A 25,165-nucleotide genomic window follows, 5' to 3' on the forward strand; every position below is an offset into this window, starting at 1 on the left:
ATGGAACTCGCTGCAACCTCGGGGGCGCCCCCTGCCGAAGGCCCCTCAGTGAGGATGGATTTCGAGACAGGAGTCAAGCTCTGGCCTGCCTCAATCTGGGGCCTGTCTCACCAGCCTGGCTGCCGCAGAGTCCTCTCTAACCCCAAACCCATTCCCACGGGCTTCTTGAGATTTCTGAAGCCTACAATGTGCCAGGCATGTGGACAATGTACAAAGGCACAGATAACACAAGCCATGCCCTTTCTCTGGAATCCACGTGAAGTCCAGCAGTTTCAATGCCTGGCTCAAATCTTGCTTCCCCGGGGAGCATCCCCCAGTCGTCATCATGACCTCTTTCCTCCTCTCCTCCTGAGCCCTGGGCCCACCGTCTGCCTGGGGATCTATGTGGCCAGGCCTGTTCCAGGCACTCTCTCTCCCTGCTGCCCCTGACCACAGTAGCCAAGGCCTGTACACACGTCATGAACACAGCAGAGACCCTGGGACCCTTCCAGGGGCAGCTTCAGGGAAAGGCATCAGGGATAGGAAACAGGAAGATTAGAGGCAGATCACCTGCCGGCAAGGGACAATGTCCCCTGAAGGATGCACAGATGTTCTTGTCACTGCAACAGCCAAGCCGCCCTCGAGGCTGGGAAATGCATATTTATACTAAGGCAGGCAGCTTTTCAAACTCAGAGGCGAGCCAAGCAGGCCCCTGACAGAAATTAACGGATGTGCCGCTGAACACTCTGCACCAATAAGATGATTAACTGCCTCCCAGAAAGGAAACCAACAGGCCAAACACAATTCAGACAACACCCCTAGGGACAAAGCAGGCAGGAGACTCTGAACCTAAGCTGTGCCCGCTGTCGACTGTCAGCCCCACACAGGGAGATGAGGGGGAAATAAAGCCTCCCCCAAAAGCACAGTGAGAGAAGCAGCCACGGCCGTGGCGGCAGTAGAAACAGTTTATCTTCTAGGAGTGTGTTGTATTTCTTTAAATATTGACACAAAGAATGGCTCATTCCCTTTGCAGAGGCCCAGCAGGCCAGGCGCTGGCTTCCTAAGAAATCCATGGACCCCAACCTATAAGCTGTATCTCTTTGCTTACAGAGAAGAAAGCTCCCTTTCTGCTCCCCAGTTCTGGAGCATGCCTAAGCACAGGGTGTAGTGTGGACACCAGAGCAGAAGGTCCCCTGCAGCAGATGTGAGCGAGACCTCTGTCCCTTCACAGCTGGTCCCAGGTTGCATGCACACCACCACGAAAGCCGACCACCAGTGACGCCTGACATTTTCTGCTTCACTGGGTGGGAACACTCCTGGCCTTATTGGACTTTTCCCCTAAGCTTCATTGTCCGGCTCCGTCCAAACGCCATGACAGGGAGTTTGATCTATGACTTGCTAATGGATTGAGAAAGGTACCAGCTCCTTCAGCCCAAAGGCAGTTTGTGCAACCCCATACAGGTTCCAGCAGGCAAATTCTCTGTCTGGTCGTGCACATGAAATTGCCCGTTGCTTTGGAAAGAAGGCTTTGCAAAAGGAACCCACTGCATTTGCAGCTGGAAAACACTCAACAAAACTGGGCAGCAGCTGTCCCAGTGAGACTTTCTGCTGGGCTTTTCCATGAGAAATTCATGTACTGAGAGGCTAGACCTTTTTGCAAAGGAGGAAAAAATGCAACCTGAAAGCCATTTCTTAAAAAGACCAGAGTGTCTGTTCTCCTTCCCTTGCCTCGGGTGGACTTTTTGGCCAGAGGCCTCCTGCCGGGAGGGAAGCCGGGTGTGCACTCTCAGTCACACATTCTCCCGGCTCTCTCCCTTGGAGGGAACATGAACGCTGCTGATTCAAAAATCAGACACTACTGCGGGAGCTGGCAGGGACCTCTCTCTCCACCCTCACCGCCCCCTGGAACACCAAGCCAGCACCGAGGCCATGCGCTCACTCAGTCGCCTGGCCCATGGCCTTCTGGGGGCCACCATCCCTTCTCCAGCCTCAGGGCTGGACCAGCTGCCAGGAGCTTCCCTGAGCCACCTGGACAGGCCCAGCCAGCGTGCACTTTAAATAATAAACTATGAATTCTTGATCCGTCTGCAGCTCGAGGCAGATTTTCCTATTTAAGCTGGAGGCCTTCTCTGCTTTGAGTTACTAAAGTGGGGCGGGCATGTGTTGCATAAGAGTCCAGGGGAGAACTGGGAAGAGACGACACCACTTCTCGTCCAATTCCTCTGTTTGGTGGAGTTGCATGTGGGAAAAAGGATTCAGACACATACGCACACACACACAAAAAATGGCATCATACCCTTTTATTTTTTGTTTCAATGTTTGGATTTTAGCTTTTCTTTCTTAATCAAATAATAGGAATATTCAAGAAGAGGTGCCTGCCCTATACATTTCTGGGTTCTCAGAGAGAACATGTCCAACAGGTAAGTGAAAAAGGGGAAAAAAAAATACTTAATATTGACTGTGATTGCTATGCTTAGACTTGTGGGAGAAAAAAGGAAACTTCTTTATATGTTGCAGTAGACGGATCAAGAATGCATGGTTTATTATTTAAAGTGCACACTGGCTGGGGCTGTCCAGGTGGCTCAGGGAAGCTCCTGGCAGCTGGCCCAGCCCTGAGGCTGGAGGAGGGATGGTGGTCCCCAGAAGGCCATGGGCCAGACAGCTGAGTGAGCGCATGGCCTCCCCACACCCCAGGGATGTCCACATCCTAATCCCCAGAACCTATGAAAATGTGAACTTACATGGTAAATGGGGCTTTGCAAATGTGATCCAGCTAAGGGTTTTGAGATGCACATGTTATCCTGGATTATCTGCGTGGGTCTGATAGGTCTTTAGATGAGAGAGGCAGAGGGAAATCTGACTACAGAAGAGAACTGTCAGAGTGATGCAGTGTGAAAAAGACCCAAACAGCCACTGCTGGCTTTGAAGGAGGGGGAAGAGGCCATGAGCCAAGGAATGCAGGCGGCCTCTGGGAGCTAGAAAAAATGAGGAAACAGATTCTCCCCGGGAACCTCCAGAAGGAATGAAGCCCTGCTGACACTTTGATTTTACCCCAGTGAAAGATTGCAGACTTCTGACCTCCAGAGCCGTAAGATGATACATTTGTGTTGTTTTACAACACTTAGGTTTGTGGTAATTTGTTAGAGCAGTAATAGGAAAGTAATGCTTGAGTCTTGCCTTCCTGCCAGAATGCCTTGGATACAATAAAGACAATGAACTGCAGATACAGTGTGATGCTCAGTCCTTCAGGAGTCAGCAACACACTTCAGGATTCCAGAAAACCCAATGAGGCAATAAGAGTGGACTTTCTGGAGAAGGTGACATCCAAATTGGGCCTCCAAAACCAAGAGAGTTTTTCAAGAACAGTACAAAGATAGACACAAAAACGCCATTCCATACAGTCCCATGAGCCTAAGTGTAACTGTAATGTACCAAAGGCCCTGTGACCTAGGGATCTGCAATCTAGGGTGACCTACATTAAGTAATAATACATAAGTAAAGGCGGATCCTTACACACTTAAATTGGAAAATCAAGATACAATTTTCTAGGAAAATACAATTGACCAAAATTGATCCCATAAGCATACAAAGCTTAAACACATGAATTTTCACAGAAGAAAGGGAGAAAGTTTTGAATTAACTATAGTCACAAAAAAGCATTAATCTGAGATAGTTCCACAGGGGATTCTACCAAACCGCTACAAAACAAATAGCCTCCATGTTTCATAAATTGTTTCAGAGCACCAAAAATAAATGAAAGCTTCCATACTTCTTTTCACAGAGCTATAATACTAATATCTAAACTGAAAATAACACATATACACACACCCAGGAAAATTATAGGGCAATATCACATATGAATATGGATGCAAAGAGCCTAAATAAAACATTAGCAAACAGAATGCAATATCACTCTTAGGAAAGAATACACCACAACCAAATTAGATTTATTCCAGAATTTAAGGTTGGCATAACATTAGAAAACTATTTACATAATATGCCATATTAATATATCTGTGCAGAAAAATTATATGCAAGTCTCCATGACGTTGCAACAGTGTTTGGAAAATTTGATTATCCGTGTCTAATTTTTAAAAATATGCCCCGCCGGGCACGCCTACAATTCCAGCACTTTGGGAGGCCAAGGCAGGCAGATCACGAGGTCAGGATATCGAGACCATCCTGGCTAACATGGTGAAACCCTGTCTCTACTAAAAATACAAAAAAAAAAATCAGCCGGGCGTGGTGGCGGGTGCCTGTAGTCCCAGCTACCTGGGAGGCTGAGGCAGGAGAATGGCGTGAACCTGGGAGGCGGAGCTTGCAGTGAGCTGAGATCGTGCCACTGCACTCCAGCCTGGGCTACAGAGCGAGACTCCGTCTCAAAAAAAAAAAAAAACAAATACACCCACGTGGGCCAAATCTGAGACCATCTGGGCATCGAAATAAATAAATATAGAAATGAATATCTATGGGGTAAAATAGGAATCTACAAGTCCATGCAGCTAAACACAACCTTGGCCAAGTAATAGAAGTTACAAGACACACAACATGTGCCTCCTGATAAGATACACTGAGAAGGACACATCACTTCTTTCCTGTTGGAAAAGTACACCCCAAATGTAATCATGAAGAAACATCAGACAAAACCAAATTTAAAGACATCTTATAAAATAACTAGTCTATACTAATATTTTGGGGGGGAAATGTGAAGATTAGGGAAGACAAATACTAAGGAACTAACCCAGATTGGAGAAGACTCAAGAGATATGACAGCTAAATGCAATATGTGATTCTAGACTGGATTCTGTACCAAGAGAAGAAGCTATAAAAGACATTACTGTGACAACTGGAAAAATGTAAATGCAAATGGCGCATTAGATAACATTATTGTATCCCCTAAGTCTATCCTTGCATGAAGTAAGAGTTCTAAGAAAATTTGTATGTATAGATAAAGGGACATGATGTCAGCAAATTAGTCTCAAGTGGTTCAGAACAAACTGTGTGTGGAGGGAGAGTGGGTTGGAAGAGCAAAGAGGGTTGAAAGAGGGAAGAGAGAGAGAACACTATAAAGAGAGAAAAATGTTCATCAGTGAATTTGGGTAACAGATATACCAAAGCTCTTTGCTACTACAGTATACCAAAATAAGAAGCAAATCAAAAGTATGGGAGAATACTGTACAAGTAAAGGAGACAAGGATAACAGAGAAAATAGTTATTTTTGAGTCTGGGTGACTGGAAAAAACTGGTGAGAACATGGACAGGCATCATCAGACAAGACGTTGGTTCGGAAACACCAAGTTAGCAGGGACAGACAGTGCCTGCAGCCAGCCACAAAGATGGGAGGCTTGGGACAGAGAGTGGGAGATACGCTGAGTGGGACTGGAGCCAGGAAGGATCCCAAGGCAGTGAGAAAAAGAGCAGCAGAGACCTGGGACACCCTGTTTGGAAGAAGGGGAAGAAGAGGAGCCGACCATCCTAGGAGAGTGCATTTTATAAACCGGGAACTGAAGGAGGCACGAGGAACGAGGGGTCCCTCGTGTCAAATGCCTCTGAGGGACAAGGGGGAAAACCCCGCCGGCTCTGTTGTAATGGCATGACCTGGGGCAGGTCCCAGGTGGGAGACATCAGTCCACAGAGCCCACCTGATCTCAGAGGTAAAAGCAAGGATGCTAGGAATTCTGGGCTGGAGGCCAGGAGGCCAGGAGGCAGGCAGCATGGCAGGTGGGCAGGACTTTCGTCCTCTGCCCCAGGTATGGACTGCAGGGGCGAGGAGCCCACTGGGTGGGGGTGCTGCTGCTTCCTGTGGCAGCCGCAGCTGCCAGCCTGCTGACTTGGTTCACCCCTCTTTTCTCTCCCTCCACCCTTCCCAGGGAACACGGCAGGGAATCAGAAACCGATCAGGGGATTGGAGATCTTCTTCCCCAGAACACATCCAGAACAACACTGGTGATCAGCTGACCTCAGGGAGGGTGGCCGTGTGAGGGCAGGGACATCTCTCTCAGGATCTCCACTGCTCAGAACAGGGCTTAACACAGCTTAACGCAGCATAAAGGAACACTAGTCAAGTGAATACATCACTGTCCTAGATAAGAGGACACGTTACAAGCGTAAATGCAGAAGGCTGCCCGCTGTGATGGCTCACACCTGTAATCCCAGCATTTTGGGAGGCTGAGATGGGTGGACCGATCCAGTCCAAGAGTTTGCAACAAGCCTAGGCAACACAATGAGACCCCTGCATCTACAAAAAATATTTTAAAAAATTACAGAGGCCTAAAAATATACTAAACTACTTTAAAGACACACACACACTCACACACACAGTCACTGAAAGCTTAAAAGTATATAGAATTTAACTCATACTTACATGAAGCCTCATTTAAACATTGCCCCCAGTCCTGGCTTATCCATTTCCAATTGTCTCCAGATCAGCCCAGAAAGCAGGGACCGGAGGGAATCACAGGGGCAGGGGGGTCCCTCTGAGGTGAGAGGGAGTGCCTTTGTGGATGACCCTTGCAGAACCTAAGAGGCTCACTGGCCAAGCCTTGAACACTCCCGAGGAAATCTCCAAGCTGTTTTGTGGAATGAATCTATTTTTTACAAAGAAGGAAGGATGAAAGAAGGATGGGAGGAACATAGCATAGATCAGCGGGTTGTTCACGCAGGAAGACATTTTTCTAACTGACTACACAAAGTTTTTTAGAAGGTAACACGCTTTCTTAAGCCACTAGCATTTTGAGAGGGTTAGGGCCCCAGCACTGTGCACTGATGGAATCTGCCATTGGCTGCCTCCCTAGGATGCCCTCCTGAGGTACCCATGCCACCCTAACTTCTGCCATAGCTGTGGTGGCAGCACAGCTGGCCTGGCCCCTCCTCAAGCATGTGACACTGGCCTTTGCTTTTTTGTAGGTTTTCTCGCCTAGAAGCCCACTCCCTTGGCCTGCACAGGAGCATCTCAGAAATTTGGGAGCCGAGAGCCCCTGGATCAGACTTCCGCTGATCTGTGGTGATCTGAGGCTCAACAATGCAGCATCTGTTGGGCCCAAATACTGGCCTACTGGGTGAAGGGCCAATGTTAACCTACAACACGGAGATGGGGGATCTCGCCAGGACCCCAGAGTGGCTGGGCAATCCCACCCATGGCACAGGAGGTGCAGGGAAGTCTGTCTGCATTCAGAGTTCAGGATACCAGTGGGAAATGGGCAGGGTCCCCAGTACAAATCCACACAAGTAGATCATCCTGTGCTGCTGATGGCCTAAGGAGAAAGATTAAAGGAGAGATTATATGTGCACTTGTGGAAGAGCCCTGGGGCATCTGGCAGAAGTGCATGTGAAATGACTCAGTAAAGATTTTTCCATAATTCAGGGCATAGGGGACTCCCAAAGAGGGTAGAATAGCACTGGCGGCAGGGGGTGGCCGTGAATCGAGGGACCAAGGCTGAAGCAGCCAAGAGCAGAGCAAAGGACAATGTCCTGTGAATGGGACATGTGCTTTTCAGCAGTGACCCAAAAGCCAGAGGGGCTGAGGGCCTATCTTGAAAGTCCTGCCATTACAAAGTCCCAGGGAAGCAGGGTAGCAAGGAGGGCATATCAGAATTTGAGCTCACAGTATAAAATTACAATCCACATATGAAAACGGTCCAGTTTCAGGGAGCGTGAGCTGACACTCCTCAAGAAATTCAGAAGCTGGCCGGGCACAGTGGCTCACGCCTGTAATCCCAACACTTAGGGAGGCCAAGGCAGGCAGATCACCTGAGGTCAGGAGTTTGAGAACAGCCTGGCCAACATGGCGAAACCCTGTCTCTACTTAAAAAAAAAAAAAAAAAATTAGCTGGGCATGGTGGCACACACCTGTAGTCCCAGCTACTCGGAGGCTGAGGCAGGAGAATCGCTTGAACCCAGAAGGTGGAGGTTACAGTGAGCCAAGACTGTATGATCGCACTCCAGCCTGGGTAACAGAGCAAGACTCCATCTCGAGAAAAAAAAAAAAAAATTCAGAAGGTGGAATCACTCAAAAAAAGACTTCAAATAATAATACTAAAAAGATCTAGGCCAGGTGTGGTGGCTCACGCCTGCAATCCCAGCTACTCAGAAGGCTGAGGCAGGAGAATCACTTGAACCCAGGAAGCAGAGGTTGCAGTGAGCCGAGATCCTACCATTGCACTCCAGCCTGGGCAGCAAGAGTGAAACTCTGTCTCAAAAATAAATAAATAAATAAAAGATCTCAAGTGATAAAGGAAAGGTAATGGCATCACGAAAGAATAGGACACTATACAAAAGACAGCAGTGGAAAAGAATCAGATATAACTTCTAAAAGTATTGAATATAATTGCTAAAATTAAAAACTCAGTAGAACATTACGTGGAGATCAGACCTAGTTTAAGAAAAATCTCGTGAACTGAGAAACCAATGACAGGAAATTCTCTAGAATAGAGAACATAGAAATGGAGACAAAAACGCAAAAAGAAGACATAAAACATGGAGGAAGAAATAGTGAGGTCCACATATATCAACTAGGAATTCCAGGAGAAGAAGTAGGTAATGGGAAGAGGCACGTTTCCACGAGAGGGAGGCTGGGAAAATCTCGATGAGTCCCAAACAGAATAAACATGGGAAGTCCACAGGGAATGCTGCAGAACCCAACAACAGTCCTGCAGAGAGAGAAGGCAGAGCATTACACAGAATCTAAAATCAGAGGGGCAGAGGACCTTTCGTAACAAAAATAGAAGTCAGAACACAGTACAATAGTATCTTTAAAGTGTTAAGACTCAACCTAGAATTCCGTATTTGGCTAAATCATCACTCAGAGGAAGGGTGAAGGCCGAGCACCATGGCCCACACCTGTAGTCCCAGTACTTTGGGAGGACGAGGCAGGCCAATTGCTTGGGTCCAGGAGATGGAGACCAGCCTGGGCTACATGGTGAAAACCTGTCTCTAAAAATATGCTAAAAACTAGCCAGGTGTGGTGGTGCATGCCGGTAGTCCCAGCTACTCAAGAGGTTGAGGTAGGAGGATCCCTTGAGCCTGGGAGGCAGAGGTTGCAGTGAACCAAGATCACACCATTGCACTCCAGCATGGGAGACAGAGCAAGACCCTGTCTCAAAAGGAAAAAAAAAAGAGTAGGAGTAAAATACAGTTTGGATGAAGCAAAAATAATAATTTAGCCATTTGCAAACCCTCATTTAAAAATGTTCTTCAAGGACATTAAGCCCAGGGAAGTGGGTTGCAAGAAACAAAACTGAGCAAGCTGACAAAGATACCAGTAAATCTAAATAATTCTAACTGCAAAAACATGATTACCATTCATTGAGAAGAGACAAAGACAAAATATGGTTAAATTAACAGACAATAATAACATATAAAATCAAAGTTAAAGCATTTGAAGGCTCTTGTATTATAAATGAAAGAAACCTGATGCCTCAGACTTCCTTCATATAGATTTTTTAAGGCAATAACAACAAAATTTTAATAGATTATCAAACTTCCACACCAGTGGAAGAGAGAAGGGGAAAATTTTTTTTAAAGTTGGTCAAGCCAATAGAAATAAACAAACAACAAAAACAAAAAGAAACCGCAGCAAAGAAAAAGCATGGTATAGTAAACAGGTAACAAAATATAAGGTGCTAGAAATAAAATGAATTCTGGCAATAACACTAGAAACATGAAAACACTAACCCTGCCAATGAAAAAACATATTCCCAAATTTGATGTTTAAAAAAAAATTCAAATACATCTTACTTTTAAGAAACATACATACATCATCATGACAGAGAATGACTGAAAATAAAACTAAGGGGAAAGAAACATCATGCAAACATTTACCAAAATAAAATTTGACTGGCAATACTAACATTAGGTGAAAACATCTGGAAGGACAAACGTATTACCAGGGATAAAAATGGCCCATTACACGATGATAAAAGGAATGGTTCACCAGCAGCATAGCTCCTACACCTGTGTGCAACAAACAATACTGCCTCACAACTTATAAAGCAAAGATCAATAGAATTAAAAGGTAAAATTGGCCAAGCTACAATAAGTTATGAGATTTTTAATATATCTCTAAAACAAATCAAGCAGGTCCAAAATAATGAGAATATAAATGATTCTGACATCACAGTAACTTCAGTAAATGGGCATATAGAACACAACAATTAGAAAATACATACTGTTTGCAGTAATTTGAGATTATATACTCTTTTCATTTATACATAAAACATTTATTAAAACAAAAACATCTATGTTCTAGGCCACAATGCAAATCTCTACCATTACCAGTAAATCAATAACGTATGGAATTCAGTATGCTCCAAAGCATCTAATAAACCTAACCCTCCTATAGATAGCAACTATAAACTTGAACAACATAAAAAAATCCAAACACCTGAAGGTTGGAAGATGTGGGTGGAGTCAACACTCGGAAGACAGGAACAGCACAGGAGACTGAGGGAAGGCCTGGTCAGTGCCATGCAGATGGGGTAATGCCCCAACAGAAAGCTTGCAGCCCCTGTGATCTGAAGAACTAGAGGACAGAGTGCAGGGCAATAAAGTGACTGGAAAGTATAGGGGAGGCATGCTGGAAAGGAGCGATCCACAAAGGGGAAGCCCAAAATTCTGTATATAAATTCTACCCAATTATCACAGGATGATGCCTACATGGAAAAGAGTCTACCTAAGAATAAAATAACTGAGACTTGAGTTGCCACCCGATATACAAATTCTGCAGTCTGAGTCCAACAAAATTAATTGCCAGCTAAAATACTCTCCAGAGTAATAGAATTCAGAATCTCCACATTACATTTACAATATCCAGAACACAATCCAAAATTACTTGACACATGAATAACTTGGAAGATGTGACCGCTTTTCAAGAGAAAAGACAACCAGTGTAGACCAAACCCAAAGATGACGCAGATATTAGAACAGCAGACAAGAATTTTGAAGCAATTATTACTATAATGCTCAAGGACTTAAAGGAAAATGTGCTCATGATGGATGAAAAGACAGGATATTGCAGCAGAGATACTGACACTATTAAAAAAAAAGGAAATATCATATGTGCTACATTCTCCATTGTTATACTAGAATTATAAATCATGTTGTAAAGATACCAAAAATTATATGAAAAAATAAAAATTCAATTAATTTATAGCATAATATTTACTTTCTGCCACATGCTGTGTTTATATAAATTAACTTAATCATCCTAATTTCATAAAATACATGCAATCATTATCACCCGTTTACAAATAAAGAAATTGAGACACTTTAAAGGGGTTAAACAACACAAGGTCACTCAAGCTAGTGGTAGAGACAGGAAATCAAATCCAGTAAACCTGTCTCTAAATTCTTACCACTATACTGTACTGCCTCTCTAGAGAAAAAGTATGTAGAAATTACAGACTATTTAGAAGTGGGTACTAGAAATATTACATATGAAAATTTGTATGCATCTGCAGGTGTGCTTACAGGGAAATGTGTAGCCTTAAATATAGAAATTTAAAATGAAGATAGTAAAATTTACTGAGCTAGGTATTTTACTCAAGAAGTTAGGGAAAAAGCAATAGGACTAAACCTAGAGAACATTTAAAAAAGGAATAAAGGAAAAAAATAATAAAGCTACAAATAGAAATTCAAAAATAAAGAAAAATAAGACCAAGCTAGTTCTCTGAAAAGGTTAATAGACAAAACTACAATAAAGATAAATGAACCAGATTTGCATTTAAGATGGATAAATCTAGAAGACATGATTGAGTAATAAATGCAAGTTGCACAGCATAAAATCATTTACGTAAATTTTAAAACATACAAAATAATACAGTATGCAGTTTATGACTACATATCATAAGTGCTATAAAAGTATAAAAAACATGGAAAGGAAGGGTTCCCCTATGTCAGGTCAGTCTGGTGGTTGCTTCCAGGGAATAAGCCAGAGCCATGATAGTGGGTAAGAACACCATCAGTCATATCTATAAATGTTCATTTCTCTCAAAAAAAAAAAAAAAAAAGAGAAGAAATCATCCCAGCACTTTGGGAGGCCGAGGTGGGCAGATCACCTGAGGTCAGGAGTTCGAGACCACCCTGGCCAACATGGCAAAACCCCGTCTCTACTAAAAATACAGAAATTAGTCGGGCGTGCTGGTGAGTACCTGTGGTCTCAGCTACTCGGGAGGCTGAGGCAGGAAAATCACTTGAACCTGGGAGGCAGATGTTGCACTGAGCTGAGATCACACCACTGCGCTTCAGCCAGGGCAAAAGAGTGAGACTCCATCTCAAACAAACAAATAAATAAATAAATAAAAGAAGAAAGCTCCGAAGCAAATCTGACCACATGTTAACATAGATCAAGTCTGAATGCTGGATACATAGGTTTCTGTTTTGTGTTTTGCCTGTTGTAAATATTTCATAACTCAAAATAATTTATACCTGCTACATTCATTTATGTCTTTACTGCCTATCTCCCCCACCAAACCCTAAGTTCTCTGGAGGCAAGGACCATACTATGTCATGTTCGCCATAGTATGCAAATCTGACCAGTTTCCGGAGGGTCAGTGAGAAGGGAAACTTAGCATATGACCTGAAAGTGCAACTCTCTGTCTACAAATACTAAGATTCCTTGATTTCCCTGTGGATTTGCTCAAGAGGCAAGAATGAGAGATTCAAGAATACTAATGGGAGTCTTTCGCTCCCAGCTCAGTGCTCTGCAGTGCCTCTCTCTCCCTGACTTAACACAGAACAAGGGCATTGAAGTGGTGTTGATAGTCAAAAATGAGCAGGTGAATTATAACTACAGCAGCTGCAGCAATAGCCAACATGGATTGGCCCTAAGTGGCAAGTCTGTATTACCTCATTTAATACTCACAAAAGCCCTAAGAGGTAGATGACATTAGGAAGAAACAGCAGCTCAGAGAGGTTGGCACCATTCTAACTTGCCTGAGGTTACACAGTCCCTCAAATGTTTATCAAGAGCATAACTGAATAGCTGACCAGCCAACGATGGTGTCTATCGTTGTAGACAAGGTCCCTTCGGGTGGCCCATTTATAGTTTCCTGTAAATGTGATTTTTACCTTTTAGCATTTATGAGAGTTCTCTTGAACATGCTCCCAGAGTGGCTGGAAGTGGTTAGAGCACCCCGGTTCTCGGCGTTCCTCCTCAATTATCCTACAACAGGCATTGCCATCCCATGGTGCAGGTAAGAAAACAGAGGCTGTGTGGCCTGTACTGTGCACCACACCCCCGCCCACTATCCCAGAACCCTGCCAGATTCCTATGTTGAAGTCCTAACCCCCAGGACCTTAGAATATGTGTGCATTTGCAGATAGGGTTTTTACAGAGGTAACTAAGTTAAAATAAAGTCATAACAGTGGGCTCTAATCCAATGACTGGGATCCTCCTAAGAGGAAATCTGAACAGAGACATGCACAGAGATAAGACCATGTGAAGACACATGGAGAAGACGGCCAATACAGTTTGGATGGGTGTCCCCTCCAGATCTCATAATGAAACACGCTGCCCAATGCTGGAGGTGAAGCCTAGAGGGAGGTGGTGGATCCCTCCTGAATGGCTTAGTGCCATCCCCATGGTGATGAGTGAGTTCTCACTCCATTAGTTTATGCAATAGTTGGCTGTTTAAAAAGACCCTCACCTCTTCACTCTCTCTCGTTTCTCTCTCACCATGTGACAGGCTGGCTGGCTCCCCTTCGTCTTCCACAATTGGAAGCTTCCTGAGGCTACACCAGAAGCAGATACTGGCACTATGCTTTGTGTACACCCTGTGGAACTCTGAGCCAAAATAAAGCTCTTTTCTGTGTACATTAACCAGCCTCAGGTATTCCTTCTGGGCAAGACAAATCGACTAACACAATAGCCATCTACAAGCCAAGGAGAGAAGCCTGGAACGGATCCTTTCCTCATAGCCTCAGAAGGAAACAACCCTGTCAACACCCTGATCTCACACTTTCGGCCTCCAGAACTGTGAATAACAAATACCAACAAAACAATAAATTTCTGTTACGCCCCCAGGTCTGTGGTGCTTTGGAGCAGCCTCTGTTGCTCCAAATACAGAGGTGCAGAGATATTAAGGGACTCTTTTTCTGGAGTTACACCAAAGGGAAACAGAATTGGGCCTCTACCACAGTTCTTTTTTCTCTTTGTAGAATAATTCTGAAACTACTGATGTCTACTTACAGAGTTAACATTTATATGCCAATAAATATTTAAAATATTAACCTGAAAAAACTCAAAGTAGCAATTTAATGCCATTCCTCTTAGGTTCTGCTTCCAGTTAAGATATAGAAGGACAGGAAAGACTCCAACTACCACTTTTACAACAAAGAACACCAGATGAACTACAAAATCATATTTTATTTTATCCACTGGGAGAGCTAAGGTCTCGAAGAAGTGTAGAGGAACCAAATTTCAGAGGGATGGAGCCCTTGCTGAGCAAAGATCAGCAGCTACAGTTATCCCTGGGGCACAGGTGGAATGAGGAGCTAATTAGCATCTAAGCTGTGGAAATAAGGATGAAACAGCCAAATGTTAACTGTGTAGGCTGGAATAATGGATTACACCTGGATTCGAGATGTTCTAAATCTACTCCAGACTTCTAAGTGTGTGATGGTTGGTAGAAGTCAGGACAGGAATGGAAACAGAGTGGTAGCTGCATAGTCACGTGAGTACTGGCACCTACGCTCTATATGGGGAGAGACCTAAGCCTGCCATAAACCTTTGCAGCTAGTGGCAAACCCAATCCAAGCCAAACCACTTCAAATCCCAATGAAACAGAATGGCTGACCTCCTCATCCTAGCTGCCTCTTTGTCACCCTAAGAGGAGCCAGGTGAGGACACAAGGGTGTCATACAAAGAAGTAATTGCAGAGAAGTGAAGTTTGGGCAAATGTTACCTGACATCCAAACTCCTGCTTTACTCGTCAGCTGCATGAACTCATGTCAATGATGTCTTTAGTGTTTAAGCCAGTTTGATTTCTGTCATTTCCAACCAAATGAATCTTAACCCATTTATGCCTGAGGTTGCAATTTTTTTGTGTGAAAACTCAGACCTTGGCAATGACCTTGAGCAGTAGGGTATAAACAACTTCCATAAGCTTAGTGTTCCAATGATGGAACACTAGGCATAATTGGTACAAAGCACAAGACCTGACCAGTTGCACATTACAGAGGATATACACGTATTATACATGCAAATTCTTGCATAAATTAGCAATACACAGTTTCTAAAGAGTTACCGTATCCATCAAATACTCATTGACATTACCTTTATAATGTTATAAATGAACAAGACAACACTAGAAAATAACCACAATGAGTTTTTAAGATAATGATAACAGAACTTAACCTATAAAGTAGACATCAGTGCTTCACAGAAACCACAGTTGGAGGCAAAATCACGTTCCAATGAGCTCACCACCACTCAGCATATCAGTGGGATTCCTATGTTGCAAATGTTAATGGAAAATTACTCTTCTATTTCACCTACTACCACATACATGTGAAATACACCACGGGTGAAGAGAGGAAGATTCATATTGTTACTTAAGAGCATGAAAATGCTGGAAGATTCTAAACTGAATCATAATGGAGAAATTAAAATAAGCACTGAAGGAAGATTAAAAGGTTTGAAGTCAAAATAACTGTTTAAAAATCAAGGAACATTTCAAAATATCCAAGGTACCATTTTAGTTAGCCAAGTTCCAACCTGGAGTGCTATTTTATGGATCAGTTTATCAGGCCCCCAAAATTAGAAGCAATGTAGGAAACAGGATCAGCCTGTCCCCTCGCCTGAAGCCCCAAAGACCACTAGAAATGCAACCTCAGTAGTGTCCAAGGGAAAGAAACATTTCCCAGGTGGCCTTTGCTGTGTCAGTCCTTCTAGCCCCAACCCCTGCTCGGACATAAAATCCTGCTCAGCACAGTGGCGCACCTGGGTTCACCTTTCAGGTACACTGAGTGCTTCACGGAGGAAGTTTCTCAGACTCCTCCTCACCTGCAAGAGCAGGCAAGGCTACTCTCAGACCATGTTCAAGGCTATCATAACACAGGGTCAACAACAGGGCATGAAACCTATGGCTGCCATGTTCAGCCAGGAAGAGCACGTTCCCATGGGAAATCTTGGATTAATCTGATTAATCTTTCTAGGAAAGATTAGGAAACTTCTAGGAAACTTCAAGAATGTACTTTGCAGATGTCCCAGTAATTTTCCTGATTTCTAAACTCCTGATGTTTGAAAGCTAATCCAAACGAGATAGGGCCTAACTGACTGCTCATTAGCTCGGCCTATTAAAAGGCCCGTTGTCCTTCTCAGGACAGCCACATTTACTGAATATTTCATGCAATGCAAGAAGGACCAGAAGCAAAATATGTAACTCTCCTCTGCGTCTGTGTTCCTCACTAGCGCAGAGCCTGAGTCTGGCACAACCTTAAATACGCACATTACAGCCTGCTCAAAGCAAGCTGATGCAAGGTTTGAGAGCAGGGAAGGAGAGATTATATTTTTAAGCAAGTTCAGAAATTTCTCCCTACAGTCTTGAATGGCTGCTCTTGTTTTAACTTTTTCCATCACATCCACCCCACCCTGGTTTTGTTAATTTTATTTCCTCATTAAAGGCTAAACAGTCTATCAAAAGAATGCCTCAAAACTCTTCTTAGGGATAAAAAGGCAAACACAAGCACCATTTATCATGTTGTCAGTGATCCTCAGTATCACACGACTAAAGAGGATGGAAGGTGGTCATTAGACAAACATCCCATTATCTCATCTACAAGCATGCTGAGTTCTGACCATGGACTAGCGGCTGATGAACGGTGGCGTGAGCAGAGGGAACAGTGAGAAGACACATTTGTCCTTTGTTTCATTGCATGGCCCTGCTTGAAGGTGCTCAAATGGGAAAATCCACTCCTGATGGCCCACAGGTGCTATTCCTCAGGTTTAACAGTCCTTAGTGATGTGGTTTTCAATACCAGCTGAACATCAGAACCACCTGGGAGCCTTTACATTGCCTGATGTCCTCAGGATGTCTAATTAAAGTGGTTCTCTGTGGGTGGGACCCAGGCGTGAGGAGTTGTTAAAGCTCCCCAGGTGAGGCCAAGGTACACCCAGGACTGAGAACCACTGCCGTAGAGAAATCTGTCTGCCTCTGCGCCGGTACGTCAAGACAGAACGAGGTAGAGTCAGGGGCTCAGATTAAAAATAGCACACTGGGGAGGGTCAGGCATAGTGGCTCATGCCTATAATCTCGGGACTTTGGCAGGCCATGGCGGGAGGATCACTGGAGCCCAGGGGTTCAAGACCAGCCTGGGCAACATGGCGAAACCCCACCTCTACCAAAACAAGAATTAGCCAGGTGTGGTGGTGCACGCCTGTGGTCCCAGCTACTCAGAAGGGAGGATCACCTGAGCGCAGGAGGTCAAGGCTGTGGCAAGCCATGATCACACCACTGCACTCTAACCTGGGTGAGAGAGTGACACCGTGTCTCCAAAAAAAAAAGCCATACTGACGTCAAGCCCACACACAACCATTAGACTTACCAAAGACCCTGTTTCCTATTAAACGGTATTTTTTTAGGTACTAGTAATTTTATTTGGTCCTCCTTACTTTTGTAAGGATGCAGAAAAAACAGAAAAACCCTAATGACTCCATTTGAGACTCAAAGCTCTCCTGAGGTTTCAGAGATGCCCTCTATCCAGCACAATCACCTCTAATACCCACCCTGCCCACCCAGACTAGGCTAAGGAGAAAGTCGACCTACTTCCATCAAGTCCACACACAGCAGCTGAGCTCAACTGCAAAACTTGTTTACAAATAACAAGGTAATTCTAAAGCAGTCACATAATTTATTCCCAATGTCACCAGGATACTAAACCAAGACCCATTGTTTCCAATATCACCAGAATACTAAACTAAGACACACTGCATTTTCATACAAAGATAAGTCTTTCAACTACAGAAGCACAGCCCCCAGAAGTCAGCAGTGGGGTCCCACGATCTCCTGGGAGGAAATGCCACCTGTGATCCAACTTCATCTGGAGACATTTGCAGCCCCATGAAATGTTCTTAAACATGTGATGGGTAATCAACATTAAGGATGCTCAAAGAAAGACCCAGAGTATAAGAGCCCCAGGTTCTCCCCCTACACTGCATATTAAAATCACTTTTAAAAACACTGGAACCCAACTCATACCCCAGACTAAAAAAGATCAGGATGCTGGGGGACAAGCCAGTGCATGGCATTTTTTAAAGCAGTGGTTCTCACACTTTAGCACACATCTAAATCCCCTGGAGGGCCCATGAAACTAGAGATTACTGGACCCTCCCCCAGAGTTTCTGATTCACAGGTATGGCCTGAAAACGTGCATTTCTAACAAGTTCCCAGGTGATGCTGATGCTGCTGGCCCAAGGGCCACACTGCAAGAATCGCAGCTTCAGAGGCGTCCCAGGTAGCTTTAATTAGTGCAGCCAGCACTCAGGAGCACTGTATTATTAAGAGTGAGCTCCTTGTCAGGGCACCAGGAGGAGGGAATTCTCATCCAAGCTTGGCTACAAACCTGGGGTTTGATCAATAAGCCCTAGAGGATTTTTGGACCTCAACTTGCTCCTGATATATAAAATTGAGGTACTGCATGAAAGAGATCATGGGTTCCTTGCAGAAATAAAACGATGACTTTTTCAAAGGGCTGCTGACACTAAGACACATAGAAAGGAAAAGGAAGTGGTCTTAGGGCAATAAAACAGCTTTTGAAATATAGGGGAAGGTAAGTTCTCACTCACATGGCTTCAGTGCACTTGGAGACACACAAAGGATGCGGGCTGTGCATGTGTTCTAAGCCGGTCATGCTGCTGCCCTGACTCACCTGTTAGAACCTTGCAGAGCTGCCCAGATCTCTGAGCCTCGGCAGAAGGGTTGGGAGTCAAAGACCATTTGCGCCTGATCAGATGCTCTCGTCCACTGAATGGGCCCTGGGAGTTGTTGAGGGGCTGGATTAGCACCTGCTCCTGCCCAAGCTGAATGAGGCCAACCTGTCCAGAAAGGAGAAGGAAACGCAATGTCGGTCATCCTCATTCACACATGCCCATGGCTCCCTCCACTGCCAGAGGAGCAGGCAAGGTCACCTAGGTGTGAGTTCTATGTCTGGGCTCTTTTCTTTGCAAACTGGTCAGATTTACCTGAGCCCAAGAGTGAGCTTCTGTGTGACTTACAAACATACCACAGAGCAGCTGCGTTGGGGGTGGGGGTACAGAGACAGGTACAACAACATCCATTTTCCATGTTGCCTTTCAGAGAAGATGAACTACTTCATTATCAAATTTTTAATTTTAAAATTATTTTTTAAGTTACTTTAAAAATCATCCTCACAAAAGTCCACCTGGGAGGCAACACTGAAATTGTTGGGAATGACATTTATATCCCTAATGGAAAAATGTATCTTATCCTGGGTATATTAAAAGTAATGTTAGTATTGTTTTGACAGCATCAAAACAATTTGCCCTCCTTCCCCAGGCACCTGCTGCTAGTTTCCCTTCTTATGTGGAGTCAAAATGGTAAATTTCTCAAGGAAATCGAACCCAGGCAGGGCCAGGGGAGGACCTGGTTTGTACACTGATCGATGCAGTCACCATCCCCTTCTCCTGGGAACGATCCTGAACTGCCTTTGATTGCACAGATTCAGGAGATCTGGGGGATGAGTCTCAGGGGGTCATGATATCCTTTCTTGTCTCCCTCTTCCACCCTCACTTTTCAAAAGCCATGACACACATTGGTTCTCAAAGCCTAGCGTGCACCCAAATCACCTGGAGGTCCTGCTGGAGCCCAAGAATGTGCATTTTTAAGAAGGTCCCATGTAATACAGGGACCACACTTGTAGAAGCAGCACTCCCTCCCACACGCAGAGCTAACTCCAGGCTCAAGTATAAAGCTCACTTAAGCCAAATGAGATAGACCCCCCCCCCCTACATTCTGAAAGGATGCACCGGTACCAAGATTCCTGGAAAGTAAATCAGATCAACTAATAAGATCGCCTGCAACCTTGCATCCCCAAGATACAGGGTGAGGCCATACTTACCGCTCTAAGCATATTTCAAGGTTTCCATTTCATTAGAACTTTTGCCAAGAACAACTCAAAGAGTTTACTGCCCAAATAAAACTGTCTCAAAGTGGCACTGCATGACCTGCAGGAGAGCACAGCTTTCCTCCCTCTCCTTTAAAGTGAAAACTTGAGTTTGTTCACTAGGAAACTTTACGGAAACCGAAGAAATGGAAGAGGGTGGCCACAGTGGGATCTGCAGAGCTCCATCATAGCTGTGCACAACGCAGCCTCGGTGCAGAACCCCTGAAAACTTCCGCGCTCAAGATAGGGTGGGCAGGGTACGGCACAGCGCGTGGGATGCAGCCCCGCGTGGGAGGAAACCCCTGCTCCCTAGAGGATACGCTTCACTCTAATGAGGGGCTGGACTCACGTGGAAACACCCTGGCTGTGGGTCAAACCCCTCCCCGCAATCTAGCACTTTCAAAGCCAGTTCTTATTCGTTCAGTCTAGAGTTTGTATTCACAAACCCCGGTATAAAAAGCCGTTAGCTGTTAGTTCTAAGGCCGAACAAGTTTTTCAAGACAGGGAGATCTCACCTTGGTGAGAAATCCTACACAGACACACTCATATATACATGCAAAGCATCACTTAGCACCTTAGGGAAGGTTTTTCTTTACAATTCTCAGGGACCCCATGTGCTGGTTTCTATAAACTTAAAGAAGAAAACAGCAATGCTGGGGAATGATGGATAAATGGACTAGTGGGTCCTCAACCCTGGCAGCCACTTGCCCTCTTGGGCTCCAACCTCAAGCAGGGATGTGGCCAGGAGTAGCACCAGCAGGGAGGGGCTGTACAGGGCCCTCACCCTGGGAACCAGCATGAGGAAGGGCCCTGCCTCCTCCCTCACTGTCACTGTCCCTAGCCTCCTTCAAGCATCTCTAACACTGCCATTGTCAGCACACCACCAGTGGTCAAACGTCCTGTTGAGAAGTGCCACCTGTGCATTACACGCAGTCTTACGCCAAAATACCCACCAGCCCTCCTTCTCTCTCCCTGACTCCTCTCTTCCCTAAATAAACCCCCTTCCCTGCAGCCCCCTGCATTGTTAAATTCCAGCCCACTACCGCATGTTATAGGACACTTTCACGACCTAACGGTTTGTTCCATTGAGGCAAGATCAGAATTATTACTCCTATTTTTGCCAATGACTGCCACATAACAGTTACTCAAAAAGAAAATATGCGACTGAAAACGCAGTTACCTGTAAGGACGGCCTGCAACCCCCTTGCTCAGGGCTTCTCATCCCCGGCTACATATTGATATGATTTGGGGAGCTTTGAAAACTCCTGATGCCTCAGCCCTACTCCAGGCCAAGTGAATCAGAATATCTAGGGTGGAGCCCAAGGAACTGATACGTTTTCAAAGGTGACCAGGAAAATTCAATGTGTAGCCAGGGTTGAGAAGCGCCGTCCTAGCGTTTAACTGGGTGCTGGAGACCCTGGACACCTACTGCCTTGATTCCATGTGGAGAGGTCCTCGGATTTGGAACCCGGGCTTTCCTCCATGGAGCTCTGCGCACTACCCTTGCTTCTAGCCCACCACTGCACGTGGCCCCAAGAGCTGAGCAGGGCTTCTTGGATCTGTGTGACTCCTGCAGTCACCATCTATGCGGAGAGGGGAGACTCAGGGAAATGTTTGTCCAAGGCCTCTTCTGTCCCACTGATGGTGGTAAAGAAATACCAGCAATGAGCCTGTGCCTTAGATACAGGAGGCCTGCAACCGTCCTCCAAAGAGACAAACTGTATAGAAATAAATGCCTATGGCAGACAGAACCGGCAACCCTGAGGCCCCTTGGTTTTAAGGGATATAACAAAGCCCCCAATGAAATGGTGCTCTTAAAAGAGAAATCTTAAGTTTTGCAGGATTTGGGATGCTATACTAAAGAAGTGTGGGTCAAATAAAATGGATCAGGCAATAACTTGATATTTCAGCAGTTGTGAGTGCTTTCAACTCTCTTTGTTGTGGGTACTTGCTTTGAAGGGTTCTGTTAAGACGGAGTTGTAAATCAGGTATTGTTCACTCCACACCACCTCCTGCCGGAAGCAGGACTAGCTCTCTCTGCAGTGTGGAGAGTGTGAAAGACACAGCCGTTTTTATCACCTAATGTTAGCACAAGTTCACTTAGAAAATGCAGTTAAGATAACAGAGGAAGTCTCTCCTGTATGCTTCAAAGCAGCATGCCTCTGTGGGAGGGGACAAAGTCACATGACTCCACAAAGATGGCAACGGAATTGCCTTTCTTCAGGAGTCTGCGGCTCCTCAGTTAACAGGAGTGGGTCTTAGGTCTCCTTCTCTAGGTCAAGATGGGTTGAGAGGATGGGGCCAAAGGGGTGGTGAGTTTGCTTCCTGTAGGGACCAACCTGCTTCCAAGAAGAAAAAGCCACCGTGTGACTGCAGATCCTCCCGCCCTGCCTCTGACTCTCCGGTGGGCATGCACCTCTTCCCGTGGAAGGAGCCTCCCCCACACAACACGGCCATGCGGGGCTTCCCAACCTGCACCCCTTCTGAGGCATCACCCAGAGGGCCCCTCCCCCAGTCCTGCTGCCGCCGCCTCAAATGTGAAATGCCTGAGCACAGATGCTTGGTCTTCTTCCCAAAGCAGGCCTCACCTCAGTAATGTCAGGGTCCCTCACTTCAGTGTCAGCCCTTTCAGACCACTAGTCAGTGTCAGCCAGCCAAAAAGGACTGCCAGCCTGCCCTTCAGAGTCCCTCTCGTGTGGTCTTCCTTCCTTTCTGAGGCTTGCCTTGGAGGCTTGAGCCTGGTCACCTCCCTGCTCTAAGTGCTCCTCTCCGCCAGTCCTCCCCATACAACTATCCCCAGGATTCCCCAACTACCCATCCTCCATTGCCTCTCAGCCAGTGACCCTCAGAGTGCCCTCCCAGAATGGCCGCATCAGCATCCCTTGGGGAACTTGCAAGAAATGCAAGCTCTCAGGCCCACCCCAGGCCTGCTACATCAAAAACTCCAGGGTGGGGCCCAGCCATCCGTTTAATGGGCCCTCCAGGGGACTGTAATGCGGGCTCAAGGCTGAGAACCACTGCTCTAGGATAAGGTCCAAATACCTTTGGTTGGCACCCATAGACCTGCCCCATTTAATCCACATGCCTGCCAGTTCAGTTCCTCTACCCCCATCTCTCCCTTAAAACCACCATCCCACCAATCCACTCATGGGTCCCTTATCTCAGGACAATGGGGCCTCAGTGCCTTTTCCATCACTCCTCCCTCCTGGAATCTGAAGCCTACCCTCTTCCCTCCCTGAAACCCCACCCTGCCTAGTTCCAGGCTCCAGCGCACCTTCCTCCAGGAGGCTGGGACTGTCTTCCCAGACAGGGCCTGCATTGTCTTTCTCTCTGAGCCTTGCTGGGCGGCCTACCAGAGCATCCTGCACATGGCAGGTGTGTGATAATGATCGGCTCATTCAGGCAACAGCGATGACTGATCAGCTGATGTATAACTGGAAAAGTCTGGGAACAGCCTGCAGGGCAAGAGAAGAAGCCTGTTTTTAATGCCTTAATGTGCCAGGCTCTCACTAAATGATTTCACAGACTTTATCTTCTTCCATTCTATCAACAGCCTTGCAAGGCCCATGTTATTTACCCCTGTATGGCTGCAGGCAGAAAGGTTCAAAGGACTTAAATGACTTGCTCAAGATCGCAGCTCTGAATGGCCATACGGTTTCATTTCCTAAGAAGCAAGAATGTGACCATGCATCTGGGGACCTGTGCACAGAAGCAGGTCCAGGGAAAAGTTAACCAACGACTCTGCATGGTTCCCTCAGATGTACTGGCTGCAAAAAACATCTTCCCCATCACACACATCCAAGATCAGGCAGCTGCAGTATTTCAGAGTTCAGGAAATAAGCTCCAAGAATGCAATCAGTCAAAGAAAACTGCTTCAGTTCATCATCCCATCTTTTACTTCTTTTTCATTTTTTTAAAAATGTTGTCAACTAAACAAAAGTTCAAAGTGGGAAAATCCAATATGTGTCCTAGGCGATGCTACTGGGGAGCTTGGTGCAGAAGCAGCCAGTGCCTGGCATCCTAAGAGGAGTCAGCCCAGCCTGGAGAGCTGCAGCTGGATGAAGCCCTGGGCAATCAGGAGGAACACAAGAGTATGCAGTGCTGGAGAGGACAAAGGGGTGTGAAGAGAAGCCACCATGAGGCCACAGGAATGTTGTTCCAGAGGTGGCAGCCAGAGGCCTTAGAACTTTCTGAGTTCTTCCCTCCAATACTTGCATGCCTCCAAACTTCACGAAACTGTCTTTGCCCTTCTTCGATACCTGCCAAAGTGCCCCTTAACATCCACTCAATTGTTTCTTTTTACAAAGTTCTATATATGTGCTTCGTATTCTCTGTATTCTCCAAATATATTTATTCTGCACACGATCAATTCTTCAGCAATACTAGGTAATCACTTAGGACCACGTACCTTCCTCAGACCTGTCTCAATATAATGATGTATTATAATGCAGTCCCTTCCAATGGGTCTCCACACCATATCATTTTTGACGAGACTAATTCCTACTCAGCTGTTCTCCATCGAGTGAGGCTGCATTATAAAGCTGGGCAATTTTGTAAATCAATCAAAAGGGTTTGATAACTCTTTTCTAAAGAGAGAGGTAGTAACATCCCAAACTTGCTTCTCCATCACAGGAGTCATGCAAACGCAGGCTGCCCTCTTAAAAGTGGGGTCCTCAACACTTCTAACCTAAGCTGCCTACTCATCAGCTGGCTGAGCTCGCCCAGGCTGGAGTACATTGGTGGGATCTCAGCTCACTGCAAGCTCCACCTCCCAGGTTCAAGTGATTCTCCTGCCTCAGCCTCCCGAGTAGCCAGAATTACAAGCACCCACCACCATGCCCAGCTAATTTTTTGTATCTTTAGTAGAGACGAGGTTTCACCATGTTGGCCTGACTGGTGTTGAACTCGTGTGCTGGTGGTCTGCCCATCTTGGCCTTCCAAAGCGCTGGGATTACAGGCGTGAGCCACCGCACCCGGCTGCCCCCATCTATTCTTACCTGGACTACACTTTCTCCCCTATAAATTAGAGGTGAGCATTCTCTAAAAGTTCTCTAGTGGACTGGAACAG

At 45.6% G+C, this 25,165-nt stretch overlaps 1 protein-coding gene across 7 annotated transcripts in view; it reads right to left on the reverse strand.

Annotated features, from left to right (window-relative positions):
• Positions 1-25,165, reverse strand: part of ADAMTS17 (ADAM metallopeptidase with thrombospondin type 1 motif 17) — a 363,322-nt gene that overhangs the window by 333,606 nt on the left and 4,551 nt on the right. For all 7 annotated transcript variants that reach the window (XR_012415486.1, XR_012415487.1, XM_015453452.4 and 4 more), the window contains one exon: positions 18,844-19,009. Coding sequence is in view for 4 of the 7 variants with exons in the window: in XM_015453452.4 (XP_015308938.1) it covers positions 18,844-19,009 (166 nt within the window). In the remaining 3 variants the exon portion in view is untranslated. The remainder of the gene's footprint in view (positions 1-18,843; positions 19,010-25,165) is intronic.

The sequence above is a fragment of the Macaca fascicularis genome, chromosome 7, assembly GCF_037993035.2.
Source record: "Macaca fascicularis isolate 582-1 chromosome 7, T2T-MFA8v1.1".
Lineage (NCBI taxonomy): Eukaryota > Metazoa > Chordata > Mammalia > Primates > Cercopithecidae > Macaca > Macaca fascicularis.